The 22,326-nt window shown below is 44.3% G+C and overlaps 1 protein-coding gene across 13 annotated transcripts in view; it reads right to left on the minus strand.

Annotated features, from left to right (window-relative positions):
• Positions 1-3,068: 3,068 nt before the first annotated feature.
• Positions 3,069-22,326, minus strand: part of Frmpd1 (FERM and PDZ domain containing 1) — a 168,408-nt gene continuing 149,150 nt past the window's right edge. For 12 of the 13 annotated variants that reach the window (XM_087183652.1, XM_087183662.1, XM_087183659.1 and 9 more), the window contains 10 exons: positions 21,053-21,148; positions 18,385-18,510; positions 17,175-17,294; positions 15,983-16,119; positions 14,280-14,406; positions 14,046-14,141; positions 12,171-12,353; positions 11,200-11,344; positions 7,652-8,458; positions 3,069-5,531 (listed from right to left, as the gene is read on the minus strand). In XM_087183652.1, coding sequence (XP_087039778.1) covers positions 3,187-5,531; positions 7,652-8,458; positions 11,200-11,344; positions 12,171-12,353; positions 14,046-14,141; positions 14,280-14,406; positions 15,983-16,119; positions 17,175-17,294; positions 18,385-18,510; positions 21,053-21,148 — 4,182 coding nt within the window. In that variant the 3' untranslated portion in view covers positions 3,069-3,186. The remainder of the gene's footprint in view (positions 5,532-7,651; positions 8,459-11,199; positions 11,345-12,170; positions 12,354-14,045; positions 14,142-14,279; positions 14,407-15,982; positions 16,120-17,174; positions 17,295-18,384; positions 18,511-21,052; positions 21,149-22,326) is intronic. The other variant, XM_087183656.1, reaches the window with a different exon arrangement.

Genomic DNA, 22,326 nt, shown 5'->3' on the forward strand with positions numbered 1-22,326 from the left:
TGCCTCAGTGCAGCTCGTAAAGGGGCTCAAATGATCTCCCATGACCCACACATTGACTCACACCACACTTGCCAGTCCCCGAACCTCACTCTCAGCCATACTGAGTACCCCACCCCCACACTTGTGTCCCTTCCTCTGAGTTTGTGGCTGCTCTCCAGTGGAAAGAAAAGGCCTCTGACTGGGTCTTGATACTTTCCCCCACCCCCATCACGTTTGTTTGCCAGATAATTGTGTGTCCCCTACTCCAGAGCTGTCAGTGGCTTTCTGGTGTGCTTGGTTGTAAAATCTAACTCCCTTCCCAAAGCCTTGTACCTCCTGGTTCTTGCCTCTCCAGCCGCAGCTCCTGTCCCTCTCCCTCCAGCTTGCCATATGTTTGCATTGGCTTTGAAATCCTTCAAACACACCAACGGCCTTTTCACAGATTGTTCCCTCTCTGTTTTCTGTGGCTGGCTCTGATCCTTTAGGCCTCAGCTCAAACATTCCCTCTTCTGAAAGGCCTTTCCTGGCTACCTGAGGTAAGACTGGCTGATCCCATCTCTGTCTTGGCAACTTGTTTTTTAAAATCACCTCTCAGTCAGTAATGTATTTTTCCCTGTCTTTCCTACTAAGTTCCTAGAGGATACTGTGTCTGCCATGTGGTTAGCTGTATTTCTAATGCCACTGCAGAGTAAATATTTGTTGACAGAATAAATAATTTTTCTATTTTCTTGATACATCCAAATCCTAACTACCAAATCTAAGGCTTGACACATGATATTCAATAAACACTTCCTGACATACTAGTTCTAATTAATCCCACCAACTACAGGAAGACACTTTTTTTTTTTTTTTTAGGAAGACACTTCTGATTACTCTTTTGCTTCTCACCCTCAAATGACTTCTCTGCTTAAAGGTCTCACAGCACCTTATTGGTGAAGAGTGTGCCCTTAGTACACTGTATCTTTTGTTATTCTCTTTGTCATCTAACCTCTACTGGGAATTCTTGAAAACTGGATTTCCACCCAATTATTTACACTCATAATCCTGCATCAGGCATCACGTGGCATGGCTGTACCATATTTGTTGAAAAAAATTAAATCACCCTATGCAGCACTGAGTGGAAAAGGGAAAGAATGGAAATATCCAGTAATTTCTTATTCAGCACCAACTCTTGCATTGTGGGGTAGGCAGCTTCATTTGCCCTATCAGTATAAGGGGGCGGTGTGTCTCAAAGGAAGTGCCAAAAGGAGTGACTTGCCCTGCACTTCTCAACAAGAAATGAAGGGTTCCCATCACTTCTGGGACCTAGTCTTCCACAAGGGAACTGCAGAGAAAAAGACAAGTTCCATACAGTAGCAACCCAAGAAAGTTAATGGACTTGAGGGGAGGAGAGGAAAAGAAACAAACATTTGAGTGCCTGATCTGGAGACTTCAGCCTCCCTCCTGCCTTCTATAACTATTTCTCACAAAAATGCTGAATGTACATTTTATAACAATTCGTAGGATGACAGTCATGTTAAAAAGTGTATTCAGGCTATCTAAAGAAAGCATTTGGCACATTGTAAACCCTGATTAAGTGGATATTTCCCTTTGACAAATAGGGAAACCGAGGGCCAGAGAAGTGTCTATAACACAGGCCACAGCCAGGACTTTAGGCCTGAGTGAAGTCCTAGGATCCTTCTCTAAACTTCTGAATACACAGATTGTGTTCACAAAAAGAAATCAGTTCTTTCAGAGCTTTCTGCTGGCAAAAATTTCAAGTCCTGTTTAATATCATACAATTAAAAAAATTTTAGTGTCTTACTATCCCTATTTTTGCCATGAAATCACTTCAAATGTGTGTTCAAAGTCTTAAATTTTATTCAAAGTATTTTGTGGAAAGAAGCAGTTCTCTAAGACCCTGAATCTTTTCCTGACACAAGTACTGATTAACCAACTTGTTTCTAGCTAACAAGTAACTGGTAATGGGTAATGGGAGGGGTATCTTTTTCCCTCTTTCTGACTGGAGAGGGCTTAGGTATGTGACTTAACACCTTCATCCCTGATCCTACTTTTGCTAGGGGAAGAGGAGGAATTAAGAAGCCCTACCAGAGAAGAGGTAGCACTGAGATACAAAGGGACCCCCCAATGACCTCTAGAAATCCAAGGTTAGTTACTAAAGCACCTTTTTGTCCAGGCAAAGAAGCCATGGCAAAAGGTATTCCAAAAGAGTCTTGACATGAGTTTCCCTGAGAACAGTTTCAGACTAGGAAAAAGTTGAGAGAGCTATTACTACCATTTATTAAGAGTTTACTAGATTAGTATTTCCTGGGTTTATCTTCTATCAAGTGGGCAATGTTAGAATCCCTATTTACAGAAGAGAAAACCAAAACTCTGAGAAGTTAAATAGCTTGTCCATTGTCCGTCATGGTTAACTGGGATTAACTAGCTCATCTGAGATTATTTTTATTTTTATTTTTTCTGAATTATTGAAAAGCTATGGAATGTATTTCTTTTGCTTTAATAGTCTTTAAAAGGTACATATAATTCAGGAATTTAGTGTTTGCCTTTTACATAGTTAAAACAGAAATAGGGCTCAAGATTTTCAATGAAACACGTAGTGGCTTTGCCACTAAGAAACTTATTGCCACCTAGTGGCAGCCTATGCTTGCTGCAGCGAGGCAGCCAAGAACAGGCCTTCTGGTGCTGGGAGCTGTAACCCAAAACTAGGGAAGGTAAATCTGTAAAATAGCACATGTATTTAGCCCTGTATGCAAAGGCTATTGGTAAGTAAGTGCGATATGAGAAATCAAGATTGTTTTTAAGTGACCTCCACTTCCTCTGTCATTCCTGCCTTCTTGGGACAAAATCTGTGGCTTCCTCTTGCATCTGTACCCCTGGGTACACTCCTTTTATGGTGCACACTTCACTGATGGTTAAGTACTGATCTGTACCCAAAGGGTCTGTGAGCATTCTGATCAGGGGCTCATGTTATTTGCCTGTAATCCCCGAGCTCCTAGTACAGGCCTGGTGCAAAGGAAGTATCCAGTAAATGTTAAGTGAATCTGAGTGAATGCTTTTCAACCAAACTTATCATCACTCTGTATGAGTCAGGCCAAGACTAAACAGCAGTTTATTTGAATACTCTATATAGTAAACATCTGATGGGGGTGAGCGGGGGCTGGACCGGGCTTCTTAGGGAAGTGTTCAGGGAAGGGGGCCCCCTGTTTACAGGGCAGTAGATGCCCGGAACTTCTGGGTCAAACAGAACACGGCAGCTGTGAGGGCTGTGCACTGACGGGCCAAGAGTTTCACACTCAGGTCGTGGTAGCCTCTCTCACAGGTCAATTTTGCGGCCTCTACAAACTGGTGGTAGGTGCACACCACATCCCTTAGGTTCCCAGCTGCTTCCCTGTGTCGGGCAGAGCAGCGGCTGCAGTCAGTGAACTGAAAGCACAGGCCAGCCAGCTGGATCAGGTGCTGGAAGGTGTCACGCACGGCACCCTGCATCTCCTCGGGGGACTGGTCTGTTCTAATCACATGCTGACAGCTTGACAGGAGCTTCTGTGAGCCCATGCAGAGCCGGCTCCGGCTTTCCAAAAAGTGCCAGGTGCACTTCTCTGGGGGATGTTTGTGTCCACCCCCCCAGGAAGCTTCTAGAATGTCTTGAAGTTCCAGCAAACTCTCCAGGAGATGGATGAATCCCTCAGGGGTGCCAGCAGGGGTGGCTTTCAGCTGTCTCAGTGCTCTGGAGCAGTACTCTGGCCAGATGTGGCTTTTCCTTGACAGGGATGCCGTGCTGCAGCTGTTGGCCCGGGCAGGCATCCAAGGTAGAGCAAGACAGCTTCCTGCAGAGGGTGGAGAGGTTAGTGGGACAGGAGAGAATGCTTTCAGGTCTCTGTCTTCTTCCTCTGTCTCAGGCTGCAGGCCACGGAAGCACGTGGCATAGGCGAACTGGCAGCTGCACTGCTCCATCCCAATCCCGGGGGCCACCACCTCATTCAACCCTGCAAAACCCAAAGACACTGCCCTCCTGAGATGGGCAGAAACTTGAGGGTGGCTTTCTGGGGCAAGGCAAAGGAAAGACTTCTCAGTAGAGAGGCAAATGCTAGAACTGTCATCTTTGCTTTCTGACAGTGAGCAATGGTTTGAAGCTTCTAAGTCTGGCTCCTCTTGACATAGTGGTGGCTTTGGCAGGGAAGGATTAAAATAGACCTGCTGAGGGAGGTCTGTAGGGGTTGTATCATCCCCTATGACATGGTTAAGTGGCTCTGCCTTGATCCCCACTAGAGGGAAGTCAGATGGAATGGTCTGCTCCCCAAGCAAGAAATTGGAGTCTAGATCCAACTCTGCCAATAGATTTTGTTCTTGGGTCTGGCAAGCTTGGACTAGGGCTTCTCCTTCGGGGTTCCTGGGGGGATGTGGTAGGGTCTGCTCAGCCCCTGCTCCAGGAGCCTTCAAGGGAAAGAAGGTAATTATTTCACTAGCTGGAGTCACACCATTGGGAGCCTGTGGAACAGCATTTGCCACATCACCCTCTGAGTCACCTGAATCCTTCCCAGATTCTTCCTGAAATAAGTTGGGGCTATGTTTGTTTGCAACTTTGCTGTCACTTTCCAAAGATAGCTGTCCTTGTCGCTCCTCCTCTGTAGGAATAGAAGCCATCTCTCCTGAATTCATTTCACATTCATCACTTCTAGGTCCATTTCCAGGGGACAACAAAGGCTCTGTGTATTGGGAGCCAGTTTCTTGTATATGATTTGTCAAAAAAGATCCCAATCCTACTTCCAATTGGATGTCTCCCAGCTCCAGTTTGTCTTCTTGAGAGACATTATGTGGCTCTGGTTTGTCTGAGTTAGGATCAGCACTGGAGAGAGGGAAGGCGCTGTTGCTAAGATCTATGGTGAGTTCTTTGGGGGCAGTGACATCTGGTTCTTGAAGTGGAGATGTGATTTGGAAAGGTTTTGTCTGAGCACTCTCTGGACCAGAAGAAGCCAGGTTGGGGCAGTGAAGGCTGCTTGTTGAGGGACTATGAGCAGTGGTGGCCAAATGGGGAACCTCAGAATTTTCTTTATTGTTGGGGTCAATCCGGAGGCGAATGGCAGAGATAGAAGACACCCGAGAATCGATGACTGACTTGGTTTCCATGGTCTCGGGCTCCATCTCCATGACCCTGGAGGCTGGATTTTTGTTCTTGGTCTCCCTCAGTGGAGCCAGCAACCCCAGAGCCTTGGTCTCCAGGAGGCCTGGCTCACCTTGCATGTCCTGCAAGGAGGACACAGTTGGGGAGGTGGTGCTGATGCTCAGGTAAGGCTTCCTGTCATAGTAGCACACATCGTCCATGCTCTCCAGGGAGGCTGATGGCACCAGGGGAAAGGAAACCTGAGAGGTATAGTCAGTCTGCAGGAAAGACCTTCTTTTCCGAAGGGTCTTGGCATACTTCTTCACCCCTCCCCTTCTGCTTGGCCCTCTTCCACATGGCCCAGGATGCAGGCTCTCCTCAGGGGTGCAAGCACTGGCCTGACTCTGCAAGCCTGTGGCAATGGATTCTGTGGCAGAAATGGCTCTGGGCCCTGGAAAGCAAGAAAGGAAGAAGTACATAAAGAGAAGAAAATCGAAGAGGTCCACAGAGACAGCTCAGGGCTTGAGTCTGCCTGGGTTCCAATCTTAGCTGGGCTGTGTAACCTTGGGAAGGTTAAATTTTGATCTCAATTTCCTCATCTGTAAGATGGGAATAATAATTTTGATAGTTTTTGATTTTTGGTTGTTTGAGATCATTGTCTTTTGGTCACACAAAATTTATTCCAGATTTCCTTTCAGGGGATTACATCTCCCGAACGGCTGTCTGCTTGAATAATAATTATGATTGCTACTATTGTTGTTATTTATTTTTTGGTAGTGCTGGGGATCAAACCCAGGATCTTATACATGCTAGACAAGCACTCTACTATTGAGCTACATCCTCAACCTATAGAATTTTTTTTTTTTTTTGGTTCCGGGGATCGAACTCGGGTCCTGGTGCTTGTGCAGCAGGCGGCGAAACCACTGAGCGAAATGCCCGGCCCAACCTATAGAATTATTAATAAAGATAACCCTGACACCAGTCAAGTGATCAGATTTATGACCCAGCCAGTCAGCTGCAATTTCCCAGGATTATAAACTGGAATATGTAGATTAAAAATGAAGAATAAAAGTACAGCCCATCCTTTCCAGCCATAATATCCTGATAATATGGATGAGGAATTCTGCTACCCAGACTTCTAGCCTGGCTGCCATCCATGTTTGAACCCACTTCTTGAGTCTGCCAGCAATCTACAAGCTCTTATATCCTTCTGGGACTTTTTCTTAATGCTCACATTAACTCAAGTCAGTCAGTACCAATGGTACCAATATATGCTGCCATGCAGATTGGATGAATTAGCACTAGTGCCTGGCACAAAGCCTGTGCCTAATAGGCATTCAGCAGTAGAACTGCTGATGTTTTTGTTATTATTGTCATTTTGTGTGTGAGGTTCCAAGGGGGCTTTCTTTTGACAAACAGGGACCCTGCACTTGGTCACGGACCTAAAAGGGTTAAGCATGCTGGGTGGATCTTTCCGAGAAGAGAAGCACTGTTATGAAGAAGTCTTGGGGTTCAGCCAGGAGGAATCAGGACTAGTACTTGAGAATCAGAGAGGGCTCAGATACTCAACCAGTCATTTCCAATCTAGTGGCACTGTATCATATCAAACCCTAGGCCACTTCTCAGACCTCCTAAATCAGAATCTCCGAAGCTAGCAGTGAGGATCTATAGTTTTAAACAAGTTCTCTCAGATGATTCTGATGCTCAGCCACATTTGAGAGGTGCTGCCTGAGCTACCTGTAGCCAGTGACTAAAGGAGTTCTGAGGCCCAGAGAGGAAGCCCAGTTCTGGGCTCTGCTAGGCACCACAGTGGCTCCCTTCCTGTGAGAAAGAGTGTCACCTGTGGACCTTAAGTCTGTGAATAGACCCCCATAAAAGGGCCCTGCCCGATAGGCCCTCTCACACCCCATTCTTCCCCCAGCACAATGCCTGGCCCAATGGGGGAAGGCAGAGGGGGATATGGAAGATTGTTGGGGGGTTCTTAGGGGCGCAGTACAGTCTGCCCATAGCCACACACATTCAATAACTGAATTCAGGGTAGATGGTGGAGAGTTCATTCATGTAGCAACAACTGCCAGTCCCATGTGCAGGGGACACAGCGATGGGAGAAATGAGTGAGAACTGTGCAGGTGACATATGTGAAGGAGTGCTCAGCCTGGTAGGGCAGAGAAACCTCAACACAAAATCATACAAGGAAATACGAAACCGCAGAACATGTACCAAGCTGGGGAGACCTGCCCTCATCTGTGAAATTGGGAAATGTTCCCTGAAGACGTGAACTTCTCCCTGAGACCTGACAGAGGGATTGGACCAGTAGCAGAGAATCAGGGCAAAGAGCACCAGGTGCAAAGACCAGAGGTGGGAAACAGCTTGGAATGTAAACATTATGCACTGCAATCACGTACTAATGAAAAATGAATAAATTGGAAATTTATAAAAAAAAAAGAAACTTCTTGTGAAAAAATTCCTTATAGCTAGGAAATTAATCCCTTGACACCCCCCTCCCCCAAAGCCAATGAAGTGGCAGGATTGTGGAGAGGGCTGCGGGGGGGAGAGAGGGGAAGGCCTCACCTGAGAGGGTGTGTGGGGATGTGAGCTTGTCAGCCGCATCATAGTATTCCTCATCGGAGCTGCCATCCTCAAAGTCCAGTGGCAGGTGCAGGGCCAGGCCTTCCAGCGTGGAGCTGGGCTGGGCCTCAATCCAGCCCTGCTGGCCCCAGACTGCTGGCACACGCCCCTGCCGGGAAGCTGTGCTCTCTGAACTGTCGCTCAGGTGGCTGGCTGGGGAGACACTGGAGCACAGGCTGTAATAATCAGTCTGCCTGTCCTCATACAGCCTGGGGTCCAGCCTACCCACGGTCAGTTCTGCTCCCCAGCTGCAGGTTTCGGGAGCAGAACTCTGGGAATACTGTGTCTTCTGGCACTGAGGGTTGGCCCTCTGGGCCAGGTCCAGGAGACAGAGGAAGCCACTGGTCTCAATCCTGTCTTTCTCCTCTTGGCTGTTGGAATCAAGACCCTCTGAGAAGCCAGACGAGCTGAAGTGGAAGAAGCCAGACCTGCTGGAGGAGCAGGCATCTAAGTCATCTTCTTCGAGAGCATCCATGGACTCACTTGAGCCGCTGGTCCTGCAGCCTCGGCTCTCAGTGTTGGCTGAGTCAGATGCCTCAGACTCAGCACTGTCTGTTGTGCTGCTGGCCCCAGAGGTGCTCGGACCCCTCCTGGCCATCTCAGGTGTGAGGCTGTTTCTGGGGGACAGCTCCTCTTTGATGAGTGGTCTACAGGGGCCCACCTTCATCAGACGTCTATTACAGAGAGGTTCCAGCACACAGTCCACTTCAGAAGACTCTTCTGAGTCACTGCAGGCCCTGGACTCATAGCCTGAAACACAGGGGATTCTGAGGGTTAAAAACAGCACCTAGGACTGGCAGATGCCTATGTGTCCTCCTGCCCTACCCAATCCTATCAGAAAACTGGGGTCCAGAAGGGCAACTGGCCCAAATCATGCTGAACTGATACAGGATTCCAGGACCCCAAATTCCAGTTTCTTTCTGTACCATCAGGTCACCTGTCCCATAGCTATCTGAGATAACTAAGAAGACAGGATTAATCCATTTCTCCTTCCAAGGAGATGTGTCTATTTATGGAGATGTTATGGGTATTTTGTTGGATTTCCCTCTGCTACGGGCAGCCTCATCCAAACTTAAGTCCCTCCCAAAATCTCTTCTCTGTCCTGAGAATCAAAATCATATGAAAAATTACATTTAAAACACAAAACAGGTCCTCAGTCCTACCCTGATGAACTAAATCAAACTGCTAGGGACTGGGACCTAAGAATTTATTTTTAAGAACTTTATGGGGATTCTGAGCCTACTAGGTGGACAACATTCTGAAGCCTGGCCTTGGGACTCTCCTGGTATTATTGGCCTTTTAGGACACCGAAAACTCATCCCGCTGCAAGTACCCAGGAGGAACTCATGGTGGCAAGGTGTGGGACATTATCCAGGTCTATAGACTTTCTCCCATAAAATGTCTCTGATGACATCTTACCCTGCTGAAACCTTTGTATGGTTTCTCTTGCATAGAGGGAAGAGTTGAATCTGTCCTGTGAGGGTGGAAGGTTCTCACAGTATAACCATGTTGTCTCTTTCAGAGGATGGTCTTGGCCTGCTCCCCGCCTCAGGGGCCTTCTCATAGCCTCTCACAGGAAGGCCCTGACCCTTTGACAGTCTGGTCAAATGCTCCACAGGATGGCCCAGACCCTTTTCCAAGTGTAGTCATCCCCTCCACAGGATTATTCTTTCTTACCTCTGCAGTCTAGTCACTCCCTCATAGGATGGCCTTGACCCTTCTTCTGCTATCTAGTCACCCCCTCCACAGGATGACCCTGACCCCTCCGCCATAGTCTGTCACCCTTTTGGAGGGTGGCCCTGACCCACTCTACCACAGTCTTTTGCCATTCTCACTGTGTGATTCTGATCCCTCTTCAGCATCTTTGCCACAAGCCCTCAGAGGATGGCCCGACCCCTCCTCAGCAGTCTGGTTGCCTTCTCCACTGTGCTCTAGCCATACACAGAGCTCCTCAAAGACTCTGACTTTGTCCTGTTGTCATGCCTCCATGTTTCCTCTCCTTGAGTGATCTGTCTGCCTTTGTTACCTGTTCTTCAAGATCTATTTCAGTTCCTGCCCTCTCTGAAGCACTTTCTCTGACTACTGCCACCTGGCCTGCAGCCCCAGCCCCAGCCACAGCCACAGCCACAGCAGCGCCTCCCACCACCACCATCCAACAGGACTGCTTTCACATTCTGTCTCCCTGACCAGACTCTGAGGCATCTGTTATTCATAAATACACTGCACAAAAACAAAGAAAACAAATACCCAAACTCATCACTTCCTAGCTATAGTCAGTCCTGTCTGTGGGTTCCATACCTATAGATTCACGGGTTAAAAATATTTATGGAAAAAACTGCCTCTGTGTTGAATATGTACAGCCTTTCTTATTTATTCCCTAAACAATATAGTATAACAGCTACAGTCCTAGCATTTATAGTGTATTCGCTATTATAAGTAATCCAGAGATTATTTAAGGTATACAGGAGGACATGTGTAAGTTACATACAAACTCTATGCCGTTTTATAGAAGGCACTTGAACATTTGTGAATTTTGGTGTTCCTGGGGGTGTTCTAAAATCAGCTCCCCACAGATGGCCTGGGATATATTTTATTTTACTATTATCTAGTCTCTTGAGATGGCTTATGCCTATTTTACTCATATGAAGGAAACTCTAGATAGTGGCACGCTATCGAGCACCTCTTCCCACCTCTACATTCAGCGGTGTTCTGTTGGTAGCTTAAAATTAGCCTTGATGGGAGTGTTTATACCACAAAATTAGGCAACTGTTTCAAGTCAGAGTTTTTTTCCCCTGTGTAGAGACAACTGTTAAACATTTATCAGCATTCCACTGGGAAAATGCTGCATTAATAGAACAGTGCTGAGGCGAAAGCCTGCTGATGGACACTGGAAGTCAGCCTGGGAACTTACCTAGCCTCTACTTCTTCATTCCTTCCGTGCTATGATTTTAAGTTTCCTTTGTCTCCAGGTACCCCTTTCTTCTAAACATGGAAGGGTGCAAATTTCTACTACAATTGAAGAGAATGTTACAGAGCTCAGAGGCATGAAGAGAGCCAGCTAATCTTTTCTTTTCTGAACCCATGTGTTACATCTCCTTTTGCTGAGAAATAATGATAAAATACAATAAATTTTAGAGATAATTTTAGGAAATACTATAGGGAATCAGAGATCTTCAACAGTATTCCTTGGCTTTCGAAGAATTTCGGATACAAAGAAAGTATCTTTAATATTTAAGAAAGAGCATGGGGTCGGGGATATAGCTCAGTGGCACAGAACCTAGCTGGCAAGTAGGAGGTCCCGAGTTGGATCCCCAGTACCAAAAAAAAAGTGAAAGAGCAACACTTTACTTAGAAATAAATGGAGAAATAGCTCTCATCTACTCAGCTGAAGTCTTGGCTCAACTCCATTCACCATTCCTCCCTAGCCTGCTCTTACCTCTGAGACCAATGAAATGGGCCTATGTTTACTGAGGCAAGAGCTGGTGTCTCACCTTCTTCAGCAGACACCCGGTGTACTTGTCTACTTCCAGGCCAGAGGAAAATGGAGATAACTGGGTTGACAAACAGCCTGTAGTACCCAGCAATCAGGCAGGCTAGGTCTTTTGCACTGTTGGATTCCAGCAGCAATGTTAGAACCTTTGAAAGCAAGGAGAACTCTTCTGTTTACAAAGGACAAGGCCTTATGGGGCCAAAGAAAGATTCCAAATAAACCTGGGCATGGACCACAAATAGGCCTTGTCATGCCCCATAGTCTCACATATAAGGATCTCAATGACCATATATGCACACACATACCCAATCACACATGCGAACATCCATACACACTTACACACGAACAGAGAGTTCTTCCCATTAAATCTGTACAGTTTCTTCTTTCTCTCTAACCTATACCCCAAACCCCAATCCCACCTAGCCCTCCCACCCTACTCATTCATACAATGAGATCTTTTCAAGACCTGATTTAGAAAAGCAAAAAGAAACGAAAGAGGAATATGAAGAATAAAACACTATTCTGAGCCTGTTGGGTTAAATCATGGGAGGGAAAGATAAGTATGGAGCCTTCCAGAGAGGCTCAGGAGGTACCTTAAACTATTTATCTATTTTAAATTCTACCACTCAAAACTTTCGGGCAGCCATTCTGGTCCCATATATGTGATAAAATCCTCTGGTGTTCCCCATCTTCCTGAATCCAACAAAATTTGGGTCCAGAATTTTCCATCAGGAATGCATATGGTCCAGTTCAATTTATACAAAGACAAATAAATAAACAAAAACTAAAAAAAATCCTTTTAGATCTTCTCAAGATAATGTACTCTGTTTACCACTTTGATAGGGCAGGATGGAGAATCAATTCTTGTAAGCAGATATTGAACAACTGTTTAAAACTCATATAAATTACCAAGGGATAGTTTAGCCCCAAACTCCAGAAGTTGGATTTCATAATCTCTCCCCACTTCGTTACCTTAATGTCCTGAAGATACACTTTGACCATGCTCACTTTCTCAGACTCTTCTGTCAGCTCTACACGGCTGATGTTGGCAAACTCTGCCAATGTGGACATGATGTTGAGTTTGCTATTGATAATTTGGCTAATTCCATACTTGGCTCCAACTAGAAGGGCAATGCAAGATTCTCTATCCTGTAACTGCAGAAGGGTAGAAGGGGAATTAGTATTCATTGAGAAGCTACTGAAAATAGATCACACATGTAAGAATACCTCTCTTTGCTAACTCCGTGATCTCTACTTTAGGTCCTCACTGCTACTCCCCAAAACTGTTACCAAGCCGGAGACCAATCTAAAGCTAAATTAAGAATAAACTTATCTCCTATAAGACTCTTTCCAATAGAGGACTCTAACCTAGTCCATGAATACAGCCTCTTTCCTCTCATCATTACCTACTGAAATCCTGAGCCTTCTTTACAAGTTTATACCAAAACTACTACTACCTAAAGAAAGCATCTGCCTTATAGGGAATTAAAGGCTTTCAATACCATTCCTTGGCTTTAAGAGAATTTCAGGTACTAAGTTTGGTTTCTAAAACCACAACATCCCCTTTTCTCTGTGTTGTTCCCATTACCACTTCCTTTTTACATGCACTGAGCATATGTGACTTATTCTAGTCATTTCATGCTTCATATTCTATGTTACGTTTTCTGACATCAGAGTTGTATTTATCCATATTTGTAACCCCCAGTATCCAGCAAGTCAATAACTGAGCCACTCTGTGTGGTTGGCTGTTTTTCCCATTACCAGTTCTTTCTTCATACAGGAAAGGTACAGGGAGGTTGGGGACAGGAACTCTAGCCCTTGAAAACGTTGGGAAGTTTTTCTTGGACCTTTAAAGCCTTGTTTCTACAATGCAATCTCTTCTCCACCTTTTAGATCTCTTACTTACACAAAGACTCCATCTATTTTTCTCCTTTTCTGAACTACCTAATTCTCTTCCTTTCCTTCAAAACACTGATTCTCTTCTTCCACTTACATTGTTAGGCAGCAGTCTGATAAAATGGACCCATCACTGAAAAGAACTGAGAGGCACATTACATCCTCTAAAAGCAATTTTGTTAATATTTTTTAAAAACCCCTTCTAATGGTACTGTAAATTGGCACTTGCTGGAGTGTTCTGGGGTTCTGTGGGGTGGGGGAGAGTTCTCTTAAGCCACATCCTCAGACAGTGACTACTGAAAAATACGTGTTCTAGGCTTCGGCTCCAAAAAGGAACAGGAGAAAGAATGGCACAGAGTACAAGGCTCTTGTGTTTCCCTTATTCCTTCTTAGGCCCACCTCTCCATTCTTCCCTTCTTCTGAACAATCAGGACCCCAGCCTGGCAGTCAGATTAACTTCCTGACTTTCCTTCATGATTCCCATTTTTTCTTCTTCATCTTTGTGTATCCAAAGCTTCATAATGCACCACTTACACCACCCTTTCCCCAAAATGCCTTTCCTCTGTACTGAGGCCTGCCCCATTCTACCTTCTTGCCTGCCCTTCATGCCTTCGCTTCTGAGACTCCATCTAAGTTAGTCCTGGTATGCTCTCTTTTCAAACTCCACAGCAGTAGCCCTCTACTATTTTCATGCCTTTGCATGAAGCGTAGCTTTATACTTGAGGGCAGAAGTCACATCTGATTCAGCTCGGCATCATCCAGCATCATGCACTGGGTGAATAGTAAGCAGGGACATGACAAATACTTGCCAGTGGCATTAGCTTCCTAAAACAAATTCTAGTACATGGCAGAGTCCTCAGGAATTCTACAATTTATAAAAGACACAAAGATTTGCAGAGTATTTCCAAGGTCCAACATAGGAAAAGAATTTCAGAGTTCTTTGATACGTACCATCAGAGTAGCATTAAAGATTTTCCCACCAAATGTCTTTAGTTCTCCAAGGATTTGTAGATAATTTAAACGTAGCTGAGCAGCAGAAATAAGTTGCTTAAATTAAAAAATAAAAAAAGATTGTTGAAGACAGAATTACTTACTTGCCTAAAATCTAAGCAACGTTGGAAACATTTTCCCTGAGGTTTCACAACAGACAGCTGGGTGGGCTAGTAGAGGACACAGCTATATTACCTTCTGTCGGGGTTCCAACAAGTTTTGGTTCCTCTTCATGTGGAAACTAATGGCTTTCTTGATATCTTTGCCTTTCATGTTTCGGAGTAAAGTTGGAGATATAAAATTCTCTATTCCCCAGTCCTTCCTGCCATAAGACATTGCAAAGAGACCCATTTTTACAGTGTACTTGGCTCTAATGAAGAGCATGATCACATTTGATTCCATTTTTATTAGTGTTCCTATAATACAGCAGTTATGAGCCTCTTTTACAGTATAAGGGCTATCTTCCTCCTTCATAGACACAAATGATATACTCCACAAAAATCATCACAGCAATTCAAGAATCAAACCCCACTGAGCATTCTTGTGTGGTGTGATATTCCATGAATGAGGGCAAGAGTTCTCAAACTTTTTCACTACAACATGCGTGGATGATTATGTATATATAACACACTTTTTTGGTTTGGTTTTGTTTATGGTGCTGGAGATCAAACTTGGGGCCTTGCACATTGTTGGCAAGAACTCTACCACTGGACTACATTCTCTGCTCAAAAACATCTTGTGGAGCAACACAGAGCACCTATGAAATCCCAAGGCCAAGTTTGAGAACGGCATTAGCCTAGCTGCCTCAAGAGCCCGCATTAACTTGTTAAAAATACAGCATCTCAAAGCCAGTGCATGCCCATAATCCCAGGTAATCAGGAGGCTGAGACAGAATAATTCCAAGTTTAAGGCCAACTTTGGCAACTTTGTGAGACCCTATCTTCAAAATTTAAAAAAAAATTAAAAAGACTGGAGATGTAGCTCAGTGCAAAGGCCCTGGGTTCACTCTTCCTCTTCCTCCTCCTCATCAGGGCTAGTTGTGTGGCTCAGTGGTAGAGTGCCCCTGGAGCGCATGCGCATGTACACACATACACACACACACATGCACACACACACACACACACACACACACACACACACACACACAGAAATGACTCAGTACATTAGGACAGAGACCAAAGATCTATTCCATTTAAAAAATATGATTCCCCATATGATTTTGGTGCCTAGCCAGGATAGAGCTGAGATTTGGAGAGGGGCTTGGCAAACCTGGGTGGTACCACTCAGAGCAATTCTAAGCTCAGAATCAAGAGGTGTTGGCATCCTAGAACTTGAAACTACCCTAGTTGGGGTTTAATGTAATAGGAATTGGTTCACATACGTAGAAAGAATAATCTTTTCTAAGGGCACGAATGCCTTGGAAATTTAATACTAAGCTGTTACATAAGAGATTAGTGTAACTGTGAAATGTTCTATACGTTATCAAATGTATAAAGCTTTCTATATTAAATGTACATTATACAGATCATTCACATGTGTACATAAAAATTTAAAAATAAAGGGAATTGACTGCTTTGTTAATGAGGAAAACAAAGAGAAAGAAAAGCTTAACACTGAAGTTATCAACTGACTGCCCAAGACATCCAAGGAGCTGGAAATGTACAAGGGGATCCTGTTGTCATTCCATCTGGAGTTGGCTTCTGCCACAGAGGGAGCAGCTAGGTTTTGACATCTGGGGGGAACCCAGCCAGGTGGAAAAAGATAGTGAGGGAAATGGATGAAAAGACAAGGACAGATGGGTGGGCAGGGATGAATATCAGCTTCCTGTGGCGTCTGGCCATCCTGGCCAGGGGCCAGCAGTCACAAATGCAGCACAGCTGCTGTCCCCTGCCACTTACTCTATGTATTTCAAAGAGATTTTCTGTGGCTGGGCACATGCATAGATCCGCTCCTGGATATGTAGGGCTGCAAGCCGGAGTGCAGAGCTGCATTTCATTTCCACAGCAAAGCGCTCCTGAAGCACGTCACTGCAGCTCTAGAAGAAATCAGGTAGAGGAGTTGGGAAACAAGAACAGGTATATAGACTCTTCTCTAGTTCCCTCAGGTGAAAGGCAGTAATATCAATAGCTCAGGTTTGAGACCTGTCTCTGACAGGTCTTGGCTGTATGACCTGGTTAAGTTACTCTGAGTACTGGTATCTTCCATTGCCAAATGCAGATAGTTGAATCTATCTTACATAGTTTCTGCAAAGTTTAAGTAAGATAATGGTTATGAAAGCAGGTCAAGGTACACAGTAGTATATAAATACAATGAACTAATAGTGTCATTGCTATTACTGTTATTTTCTGTAAGACTTTGGGTGAGTCAGTCCCTCTATTCCGGGTGATCCTCTCAGTAGAATGGTTATGCCTCCCATTTTTCATCCAAATAAAAATGACAGGGCTAGGGATTTAGCTCAGTGGTTCCGCCGTCTGCCTTGCAAGTGCAAGGACCTGAGTTTGATCCCCGGTACCAATAAATAAATAAGTAAGTAAGTAAGACATAATAGGGCCGGGGATTTAGCTCAGTGGTTCCGGTGCCTGCCTCGCAAGTGCAAGGTCCCAAGTTCGATCCCCAGTACCAAAAAAAAAAAAAAAAAAAAAACAAACATAATAAATCTTGCCTAGGGAGGTAGAGTAGAGAAGACTTGGCTAGGGATTAAGAAACTAGCATTCGGCTCTGCTACTAAGTGGGTGACCCAGACAAACCACATGACCTTTCCCAGACTCAGTTTCATCAACTCTAACAGTAGGCTCTGAAGCACTAAAGCCCTTTTAGCAATAAAAACTGAAATGACAACAACCCTTAAATCGTATTAGGAAATGTATCACTCACATTGAGGACCAGCCTAAATTCCATTATTATGTTGCATATCTCTCATTATAACAACCCAGGAACCGTAAAGAGAATTCTGAGAGGTAAATCAGTCCCATTCTTCAGAAAAAGATAATCCCTGCCAGGAGTTAATTGCCCTGAGCTCATGTTCAGAATAACTCCACATGCCATCTTTGAAGACACAACTGTTATTTCAGTAAGCACAGACCCAGTCACCTGCAGGTAGAGGTATTCAAAAGCCACAGGGTCTTCTTTCAGGAGGTCCAGGGGGTCCTTGGGGACAAAACACACCCTAAAGAGGCAACGGGAGTCATGTGACTCCTCCCTTTCCACCACCTGCCATCGGTAAAGAAGACAGGAAATACTGTTAATCTTCCAAATGCCTCTGACCTTGAAGCCTTTGATCCCACAAAACAACTTTGAAAGGGAAAAAGACAATGAAAGACAGTCGCCAGTTTCTACTTTAGTGGTTTCCAAGACAGCTGTAGACCTTTGCTTCTGATCTTTCTTTCCCATGGGGATAAAACGTAAAAGGTTCAAAAGAGTGATATTTCCCACTGCTTGCCTCTCCTTTCCCATTTCCAGAGGAAACCCCTCTCTGGTTTCTTAAGTGCCCTCCCAGAGATAGTCTATTCATAGATGTACTTTGATAGATGTACTTTCTTTCTTTTTCCACAAATAATAATACAATCTACATACTATTCCACATTTTGCTTTTTTAACTTAAATTATCTTAAGGATTTAAGTTTATTTTCTTTCTCAAGCAGCAAACCTAATAGGTGCATGACTGGGGATCACATGTAGGGAGGAATGCTTGGAGTGTCTTCCCTGAGTTTATGCCTTCCTCATGCTGTTCCCTTGCTTAAAACCCCAATCCCATTTTTTATTGAACGCCTATCCATGTTTGTAACACCACATATCCAAAAAGGATTTGTTGAGCTGACCTGTGTTTGGCTTTAAGAAGCTGGTACAGCAAATTACGGAATGGCTGAATGATTTAGAGGTGCAGATGGACTGGCTGTGTTTGCCCTATCCTGCCATCAGGGGCCAGCTCAGAGGATAAGTTCAATGAAAAGAAGCTTGGACACAGCAACCAATGGTTTCCTTACAGCTCAAAGGCAGCAGGTGCAAAAGATCAGGGCTCTATCAGCTGGGTAATTTTGAGAAAATCATCTCGCCTCTCTATCCTCTACTTTCAGATCTGCAAAACAAGAATCTTAAATCCGTTCCCTGCCCACCTCATAGGAACAGATGAAAATCAGGGCTGATCTCCAACCTGTTAGCCCCAGACTGAGCAAGCTGTTTGTCTACTAGGGCAGGAGAAAGTGCATCAAACCTGCAGATGTGATCCCTGTCCGCAAAGGTTCTGGCTGAGGTCTGAGCCACCCTGCACATGCCTCCCCAGAGAAGGTATTGTCCTCCCTACCTGCTGGATGAGCTCTTCCTCATGCAGCAGGTGCAGCCGGGAGATACTGTACTGCTCTTCCAGGGCCAGTCCAAAGTACTCGATACTGCAGATGGACAGCTTCTCTTTCACTGTGAGGATGATGTCCTAGCAGACAGAGACAGTGCAGGGTCACCCAGGGAGGCCTTTTCTGGACTTCTCATTGCTCCTTTACAGGGGAAAGCCCATACTGTTGGGTCCACTGTGAACCCAGGCAAGGTTTCAGCCTCTTGTGCCTTGCACCACTACTCCCTGTATCCCCAAGATCCAGGGCTACTCAATGGCCAACCACTCTTACACCACTTGGAAGGTGGAAACCACAAGAAGGGGCTTATGTTCTCTCAGTGTCTAGATTCATCCTCTCTCTAGAGTTTCTAGTCTGTACTGACAAGTGCTTTCTGGACTGAGTCTAACGACACACTTGATGTTTGACTCTGTGAAACTGACCTACATTTCTGACCTCAGATTATTCCTCTGTGAAATTAAATGGAAGATAAGGATGTCTACCTTCTCTGAGTGGCTGGGAGGATGAAATGATAATTCATGCTGTGCTTCGGTATGCTAGTGACCAGGCCCTGGTTCACTACAGCAGCCCTCAGTCATCGTGAAAGCCTTGAGGCACTCACATGTGCTGTTCCCTCTGCCCTGTACACTTTTCCCACTACATATGTCTGTTTCTCATCTTTCAAGTGTCTGCTCAAAAGTCACCTCCTCAGAGAGGCCTTCTCTGGCCATTATATCTAAATATCACTGCTCCTATGAATCTCTGTTCCATGGCCATATTTATTTCCTTTATCATTTAATATTAATTTTTAAAATAATAGTTATATTCCTTAGTAAAAGATTGTGTAGCAAAGTTAAGTGATGGTTTCTAGACCTAACACCAGATGTGTATCCCCTGACAAACTGCTCATGGTCTATATGATCAGTGTTTTCATTTATAACTCTCATTAATGAATAACTACCATTGATTCATTATAGAAGTTCTGCCAGAACTTCACATTTAGTAATCCCAAATCATTAGGGGCTACCTTCTCCTCATGACTCCTAATTCCAAATCCTTTCTTTGCTTGGCTCCACTACCCACCATAACTAACCAATGGTTAAGTCCTGAAGTCTATGTGCTTCTGAAATTCAACAGTATTAGTTCAGCATGGCCAGGCCATGACAGGAAGCCTGTCTCTTGATTCTGTCCCTTCTCCATTCTCCCACATTTACATTGGCTTGAGTTCATATATTTCTCCTGGTTTTGTAGAATTGTGTCCCATGGACTCTCCTGCCACCCCTCTGTCTTCCACCTGGCATCTAGAGCAGGGGTTGGCAAATTATAACTTAGGGCCCAGCCCCCTGCTTATTTTTGTACTAAAAGTTCCACCAGAACAAAGCCATGCCCATTTGCTACAATGGCAGAGTTAAATAACTATGATAGAAACCTGATGGCCCAGAAAATCTAGAACATTTACTGTCTGGTCTTTTAAAGTTTGCTGAATCTTGATCTACAGGAACTTATCTAAGCCTTGTATCAGCTATGTTCTCCCATGCTTAAGAATATACAGTGGCTTCCCATGAATCACTGGCCAAACTCCTAAATCCTTAGCTTAATATTCAAGGCTCTCAAGTGCCACCTGACTCCTCCCACTATATCTTCTGTCCCTTCTTTCAATGCACCCTGCTTGCAAACATATACTTGCCAAGTTTGTTCATCTCTGGGTCTTTGTTGGTGCTGTTCCCCACACCTGGATGCCTTCATATCATTCCTGTCAAATGTCCATTCTTCCTAGGTCTGCCATGCAGGCCACTATTCTCTGGAGGCCTTTCCTTGCTACCCAGCTGGAAGCTCTCTCTCTCTTGAGCATACACCACACCATTTCTGTCTCACTTTCATGGTTCTAATCATATTGTACCTTGTTTCCTAGTAAGCTGTCCTCATCTTGGTCCCATTCCAACTCTAAACTTCTTAAGGATATGACCCTGGGCAATTCATTTCTGTGTCACCAATAGCCAAGTGATACCAAAATGCCTGGTATACAAAAGGTATCAATAAATGTTCTCTGGGTCAAGTGACATATTTTCTTTGATTCAGAAAAGAGTTTTCTGATATAAGAAGCTTTTTTCCCTTGGCAAGGAAAAGGGAAAGAGAAGCCACCGATGAACTGACAATTATTATTTTTATTTATAAGATTTGTTAATAGTTGCTTTTCTCTCTTTCATAAAGAACTAAAAGATTTGTTTTATAAAATTTGACCACTTGTAATCCCAGCACTCTGGGAGGTTGAAACGGAAGGATCACAAGATCAAGACTAGCCTGGAAAACACAGTGAGACCCTGCCTCCAGAAAAAAATTTTAAAATGGCTGAGGATGTAGTTCAGTGTGAAGGCCTAGATTCAATCCCCAGTACCAAAAAGAAAAGAAAAGAAAAAAGGCTACTGCAGATAAGATTAGCCAGTATTATATTGGCTAAGTCCTCATTCACTTCCATCTTCTTCTGGCTGTTGTGTAATTAAATGAGATAACACAGTATTTGTCTTATTTTAGGTGCTCAGACCATAGTGGCTATGAGACTATCGAGGCAGATACAGCAGAAGAAGCCTGGGGTCCATGGAGCCAGCAAATTCTCCCGGGAAAGAGGTTCAAGTTTACTTTTAATACCTTCACTGTTGTGTTTTCCTCAAACTTGAAAGCTTTGGTCTGTCCATTCTCCAAGTACAGCTTGAGCACGTTGGGCATGCACAGCAGAGAATTACCCTGGAAAACACAAGAGTACTGTTGTGTCCTTGACACACCCTTTCAGTTCCTGGGTGTACCAAATATTCAGCCCTTACTGGTTCAGAGAATGAGATTCTCCCTGGCCTTCCCACATCATGGGTTGTTTCTTAGCAGTTTGGAATTCCTCCAAAGGACAGGTATACTTTGTGCAGGAACACTCATGAGAACTGTTAGATGTGACAGATGGTGGAGAAGAGCTAGTCTTGCAATAAACATGGTGATAATTGCTGTATAAGCCTGTGTAGGGTCTCGGTACCATCAGCTGATTATTTCTGTGCTGGCTGCCACCCTCATGGCAAACCAGATGACCAGCATGTATGCCCCCTTGAATTGGGCCTTTCTGAGACTCATGGACCTACATTACGAGGTTGGCATGGAGTGTGTGGGGTAGAATGCTCCTTCAGAGCCTTATACTCATTTTACTGCAGCACTCCTTACAGTGGAACATCGCTAAAGGACAGATGCCCTCCACCATCACTCACCACAACCATCTCCCCAGATTTGCGAGATCTCTACAGGATTCTGCCATTCTTGCAGGCCATTTTGGGAAGGAGGCATAGGGCTGGTCTCAGTATGATGATCCCATGCCAGCTGGATTTCCTGAGGTAGGGCAGGCTGAGTTGGAAGAAACTCCTCAGGGCAAACTCTCATAAAAACTAAACTCTGAGTGCTTAGCTAAATGTTTATCCCTGTTGGGGCTATAGCCTGAAAAACTATTGAGAGATCCTAGAGCCTCTAAGATTTGAGCTAGAACTGCTCCTTTGCTTATCTCTACAAAGAATTTGGGTATAAAGCCCACCAGGGTGAAGAAGTTTATCATCTATTTTCCAAAACACTAGACAGTCTTGTGTGATGTCTTAAGTTTTATAAATTAATATTTAACAGAATCTTATATCTTCTAAGTAAGACTCAAATCATCATTGCTCTCTATAATTTTTTTTAACCACAGTATTTTTGTAGAGGAAAAAGATTCCAGTGCCATTTCACACTAGATCAGGATAAAAGATTTCAAATCGTTCCTTCTGCTGTCATCCCATTTCCCTGGCTTTGAATGTTCAGAAATCTTACTTTTTATATTTTTCTCATGGGGATTTTTGCCTTGGTACTTGATTATTTGTGATTTAAATATATCCATAACAATATCATATAACTACCAT

This window comes from Heterocephalus glaber, unplaced genomic scaffold, assembly GCF_053883595.1.
Source record: "Heterocephalus glaber isolate CG9 unplaced genomic scaffold, H.glaber_assembly_v1.0 deba00001481, whole genome shotgun sequence".
Classification (NCBI taxonomy): domain Eukaryota; kingdom Metazoa; phylum Chordata; class Mammalia; order Rodentia; family Bathyergidae; genus Heterocephalus; species Heterocephalus glaber.